Raw genomic sequence first — 6,000 nt, forward strand, 5'->3', positions numbered from 1 at the left:
ACGCAGGACAGTTAATAGCCTGTTGTTGTCGGGGGAAAGCCCGGAGATCCGTGCCGGACCTGCACCTGTCGGGCTGGCCCCGAGCTCTGCGGTTCTGAGCCCGGGTGCTGGCCGCTGGAGAGGCCGGCCGAGCCTGAGCTGGGACACAGCAAACTTGCAGAGCGAGCACCACGCAGAAGCCCTGTGGTGCCAGGCTGTGCGTAGGGTGTGTGTCTGCCTCGTGGTTCAGTGTCAGTAGTGGGGCATTGCGTGATGGTGGAGAGGTGAGCTCTGCGCTTTCCCCACACAGTCGAGGAAAGCTTTCCGTGGTGGACGGTTCTGTGCGTGCACTGTCCAACACGGAAGCCACATGTGGCTACTGAGCCCTCGAACGGTGGCTAGTCCAAGGAAAAACTGCCCTGTTAATTTTATTACATGTATTTAATTATAACTACATTATATAATTAAATTATTCGCTGTATTAAATGGCCACGAAAGGCCAGTAGCTTCTAGGTCGGACGGTGCAGGTGCAGATGGATGACGTCCTCCAGCGCTCTGTGGGTCCTGCAGCCCGGTCTGCCGGCGTGTCTCCCCTGCCCCTCCTTCTCCTAAAGCCCCGGCTCCGGAGTCCGCCCCCGCAGGAACCCCTGGGCCCTCAAGGGTCCTGGAACACTGTGAGGACATCACTGCCGTCTTGATCACCGGCACTGCCTGCTGTTGTGTCCATGTCCTGCCCTCCGCCATCAGCCCCGGGAGCAGGTGTAATCTCAGCGCTTGGCGCAGGGCCTGCATGTCACAGGACCGCACACACAGTTACGGAATGACCTCACCCACCCGTCTGTCACACCCCGAGAGCCAGCGCTGCGCTACGGGCCTTCAGATAGCAATCACGGTGAGGCGTGTCTGGGTTGGAGATGTGGTTCCCTTTCCAGCTGTGTGGTCTGTATAGTTTACTTGACCTCTCAAAGGTGCATCTCTTCGTTTGTAAGATGCCAATAATACCAAAATCTCAGCGTTGTTCTGAAGATTAAAAGAGATAAGATGTATGAGCTGCATATTATTGCAAACTCATGATAAATGTTAGCAGATTTCTTCTGCACCTTTTCATCCTCAGGAAGATCTTAGTCCTATTAGGGAACCAGTATTTTAAAACACAAAGTGAGGGCGCCTGGGTGGCTCAGTTGGTTAAGCGACTGCCTTTGGCTCAGGTCATGATCCCGGAGTCCTGGGATCGAGTCCCGCATCGAGCTCCCTGCTCAGCGGGGAGTCTGCTTCTCCCTCGGACCCTCCCCCCTCTCATGCTCTCTCTCTCTCATTCTCTCTCTCAAATAAATAAATAAAATCTTTAAAAAAAATAAAACACAAAGTGAGTTAGAAAACATTCTTCGTTCACTCATGTACGTAACAAATATTTATGAAGCATCTCGTCCGTGCCGGGCCAGGCCGGTTCCAAGCCCTAGGGCAACACCAGTGGACCAAATGAAGATTACTGTCCTCATGGAGCACACATCTAACTGGGAAAAATAGATGACAGAATGATAATCAAATGACACAGTATGTCTGTCTGTTATGGAAACAAAAGTAGATGGGTTTGGGGTGTGGGAGGTGCCGGGGGAGCGGAAATGTCGCTGTGAGTGGGGGTCAGGGCCGGCCGCACTGAGGAGGTGATTGTGGGACACAGGCTTGAAGGGAGGTGAGGGTGCGCCGCGCAGAAACCCAGGGGAGACCTCCCGGCGGGGGCGGGGCCACTGCCCAGCGATGGGGGCAGGACAGACGTGGGGGCCAGGGATGGGTCAGTCGGGGGCGCCCTGTGGACCTTGAAGACCCCAGCTCTTACTCTGAGAGGAAGGGGGCCGTACACACCAGGGGTTCGACAGTCTGACTCTAGTTTGCAGAAGGTTGCTCTGATGTCTTGCTGGGGGCAGACGGCTGCAGTGAGGGAGGGTGGACGGGGGGCGCAGCTGGGGGTGTGTTAACGATACAGGAGGGAGCTGAGGATGCGCTCCCCCACCCCCGTGCCCCATTATCTCTCTCTTCCTGTGTAGGGATAATGCCCGTAATATGTATAATTTTGCTGTGAAAGATTTCCATGTGTAGATGAAGGTATTTGGACCCTTGGTGTATGTGCCATTGCCACTGACAACAGCCAGGAAGCCACGGCCAGCCTGTGTCCTCTACGCCCTTAGGCGCTTTCCCTCGTCCTCGGGTAATGCCGTCTACGAACCGTTTCAGGGTCCTGGATCCAACTTCAGGGTAGATGTCATGTTCTGATAGGTAGGATCTGTGGTCGAAGGGAAAGGGGAGACAGGAGAGGTGACCCCGGGATTGCTTGAGCAGCTGGAGGGCGAGGTGCCTCCGGGGGAGGTGGGGAGACTGGGGGGCGGGAGTCGTGTGGGGGGCACTCGGTCACACATCCCGGCGAGACTGTCTGAGTTGGCAGGTGGAAACCGAGGAAGGCGACCTGTATTTGGGGACAACCAGCGTGTGGGTGGTGTTAGGGGCCAGGAGATGGTGTGAGGCCACCGGGTGAGTGTGGAGGAGGGGGAGACTCGGCAGAGCCAGGGTCCCCGCTGTGAAGACCTCAGGGAGGACCGTGCAGGGGACAATGGCAAGGGGCTGCCTGCTCTTTCAAAGTTATAATAACTAATCACTGCAGAAATTGTTCAAGTTCATATTCCTGAGAGCAGGTCAAGGGGTATACTTGTTACAGAAAGTGTCCACAAATGGCACAAGGAAGAATGTCATTTGATAATTCGTTATATGCCTGTAATTTCAAGGGGCAGTTGACTTCTCCTGTCCATTGACTGTGTTTCTTCTATCGTGAATAATTCTTAGTGAGATCTTAGTTTCTGTGTGGTTTTCTCTTTTCACCATGAGGGGTAGGAGAAACGGCAGGAACAAGGGGACATTCATTGGCTTAGGAGTGGGGCGGCCTCCAGGCCAGCCCCGACTCCCCTGTCCACGCCTCTGCACTTCTCCAAACCTCTGCTTTCTCAACTTCAAAATAAGGGTGTGGGTGGGGGTTGGATTAAGTTACGTTAGCCCCGCGTAACTTAGATGCAACAGATGGTCCTGCATCCTCTTGGATGGAGCGACCTCTGTGCCTCAGTCTCGGATGGTTCCAGAACATTGCTCTGCATGGGCATCTGGGGATGTCTGTTTCCCTGTGCGGGAGCACCTATAGGCACGGACATGCATTCTCCTCCGTACCCCATTTCTAGCCAGGGCCTGCCTCCTAGTTGCTCAGGTAAATGTTTTTTTTTTTTTTTTGAATGGATCCAAACCCTATTAAAAGCAAATTATTCCTTTCTAAGTTAAAGTATTTTTCCCCTTTTAAAAAAAATAAAATTGCAATTTGAGGCAGTAGGATTTGTGTATTTAGTGGCATTTTGTTCTTACTTCAGAGGGAAACCATGCTCTAATTCCCTCCCGGTTCACTGTGTTTGTGCAAAGTCACCTGAAGGGACCGGTGACAGGTGGACACCCATCACATCGGATGATAATCTGGGTGTTGGGCTGGGAACCCGGGTGGGGGCCTCGCTTGCTCGCGCAAGCTCTGCCGCCCTCTACACCGAGGCTGACCGCACCTTCTTTCTCGTTGCTAGGAAGCATGGCCAACTCTCCCAGGGAGGGAAGGCTGGCCAGGCGTCCGGACTTCACCCAGCTGGCTGACATGGCGTCTGAGGCTGTAGGAGGAAAGGTAAGTGTGTGTGTGTGGGGGGGGGGGGGGGGGGGTGTCTCATGGAAGAACGAGTAGTTAATGTGAACCTGGTTAGAATAGCAGGAATCAGGCTCAAGTTTCAGTCTCCTCCAGGAAGCCCATTATTGCAAAAGGCTTCCAAAGAATTTTCTAAAACCTGGTGACAATTCTAGCAAAGGCAGCATTGCCTTAAGCTTAGGACAAAAAGACATTTTGCACCCATGTGAAGGATTCTCTACGCCGTGTGTTTTCTCACAGTATAGATCGGTGGTCCTCACACGGTAGCACGGGCGTAACCTGGAGCCCTTGTTAACACCGCACAAGGGGCTGGGGCCGCAGCCTAGTGCTGGGGTACCGAGTACCAGCAAGGCACGGGTGCTGCGTGCGGTGCAGACGGGAGGGGCCCAGCCTGCCCTCAAGACACTAGTGCTCCACCAGGGAGACAGACGTGGAAGTCAAGGCAAGGACAGGTGCTGGGGAGGCGCATCTCCTCCAGCCGGGGGCAGCTCAGTGGGGTGGGGAGGGCTGGGGAAGGCTGTCCAGGGGAGTTTGCTCAAAGGAGTCTTCCTCGGGGAGAGGGAGCCGGCTGGGCAAAGGGGCGAGGGGCCGTTTCAGTCAGGATGCTGGGCGGAGGGGTCGCCAGGTGGGGGGAGCACCACATGCTCTGTTGGTTTAGTGTTTCTGGAAGTCATCAGCTGGGGTGTCGGGGAGCCTCGGGAGGTTGGAAAGGCCCCATGTGCCCTTTGAGGGCTTCTGCCAAGGAGCCGGTGAAGGGTCTGGATAGGTGAGGGACTCCTATGCGTCCGCTTGCCTGAGCTTTGCCCTGACACATTCGCAGGGGGCAGGTCAAGCCCCGCACAGCAGGGACTCCCCTATATTCTGCCTCCCAAACAGCCCGTGGCTACAAAGCAGCAAGGTCTTCCCTGCCTTTTAGGTCCGGGGCTGGGGTCAGAGACCAGGTGTTTCACTGGAGGCAAATTATACTCAGAGACTGAGATTGTCCTCGCCAATAATTTATTTAACACAGGTTCACTGTGGAAATTGTAATTTTTTTTTTTTAGTTTTTTTTAAATTTTTTATTGTTATGTTAATCACCATATATTACACCATTAGTTTTTGGTGCAGTGTTCCATGATTCATTGTTTGTTCATAACACCCAGTGCTCCATGCAGAACGTGCCCTCCTCAATACCCATCACCAGGCTAAACCATCCCCTACCCTCCTCCCCTCTAGAACCCTCAGTTTGTTTTTCAGAGTCCATCATCTCTCATGGTTCGTCTCCCCCTCTGACATACTCCCCTTTTCTTCCTCTCCTGTTATCTTCTTCTTTTCCTTTTTTCTTAAAATATGTTGCGTTATTTGTTTCAGAAGTACAGATCTGTGATTCAACAGTCTTGCACAATTCACAGCGCTCACTGTAGCACATACCCTCCCCGATGTCTATCACCCAGCCACCCCATCCCTCCCACACCCCACCACTCCAGCAACCCTCCCTTTGTTCCTGAGATTAAGAATTCCTCATATCAGTGAGGTCATGTGATACATGTCTTTCTCTGATTGACTTATTTCACTCAGCATAACACCCTCCAGTTCCATCCACATCGTTGCAAATGGCAAGATCTCATTCCTTTTGATGGCTGCATAATATTCCATCGTGTATATATACCACCTCTTCTTTATCCATTCATCTGTCGATGGGCATCTTGGCTCTTTCTACAGTTTGGCTATTGTGGACATTGCTGCTATAAACATTGGGATACATGTACCCCTTCGGGTCCCTACATTTGAATCTTTGGGGTAAATACCCAGTAGTGCAATTGCTGGATCAAACGGTAGCTCTAATTTCAACTGTTTGAGGAACCTCCATACTGTTTTCCAGAGTGGTTGCACCAGCTTGCATTCCCACCAACAGTGTAGAAGGGTTCCCCTTTCTCCACATCCCCGCCAACATCTGTCGTTCCCTGACTTGTTAATTTTAGCCATTCTGACGGGTGTGAGGTGGTATCTCATTGAGGTTTTGATTTGGATTTCCCTGATGCCGAGCGATGTTGAGCACTTTTTCATGTGCCTGTTGGCCATTTGGATGTCTTCTTTGGAGAAATGTCTCTTCATGTCTTCTGCCCATTTCTTGATTGGATTATTTGTTCTTTGGGTGTTGAGTTTGATAAGTTCTTTATAGATTTTGGATACGAGCCCTTTATCTGATATGTCGTTTGCAAATATTTTCTCCCATTCTGTCGGTTGTCTTTTGGTTTTGTGGACTGTTTCTTTTGCTGTGCAAAAGCTTTTTATCTTGATGAAATCCCAATAGTTCATTTTTG

The 6,000-nt window shown here is 52.0% G+C and overlaps 1 protein-coding gene across 6 annotated transcripts in view; it reads left to right on the forward strand.

Moving 5' to 3' along the window:
- The window catches only part of ALLC (allantoicase), a 40,775-nt gene that overhangs the window by 5,156 nt on the left and 29,619 nt on the right, over positions 1-6,000 (forward strand). For 5 of the 6 annotated variants that reach the window (XM_073896827.1, XM_073896823.1, XM_025868613.2 and 2 more), the window contains exon 2: positions 3,585-3,679. The exons of the other annotated variant lie outside the window; for it this stretch is intronic. In XM_073896827.1, the coding sequence (XP_073752928.1) occupies positions 3,590-3,679 (90 nt within the window). In that variant the 5' untranslated portion in view covers positions 3,585-3,589. The remainder of the gene's footprint in view (positions 1-3,584; positions 3,680-6,000) is intronic. 6 annotated transcript variants of the gene reach the window in all.

Source organism: Callorhinus ursinus, unplaced genomic scaffold (assembly GCF_003265705.2).
Source record: "Callorhinus ursinus isolate GAN/ISIS: 27379988/994484 unplaced genomic scaffold, GSC_fseal_2.0 scaffold10, whole genome shotgun sequence".
Lineage (NCBI taxonomy): Eukaryota > Metazoa > Chordata > Mammalia > Carnivora > Otariidae > Callorhinus > Callorhinus ursinus.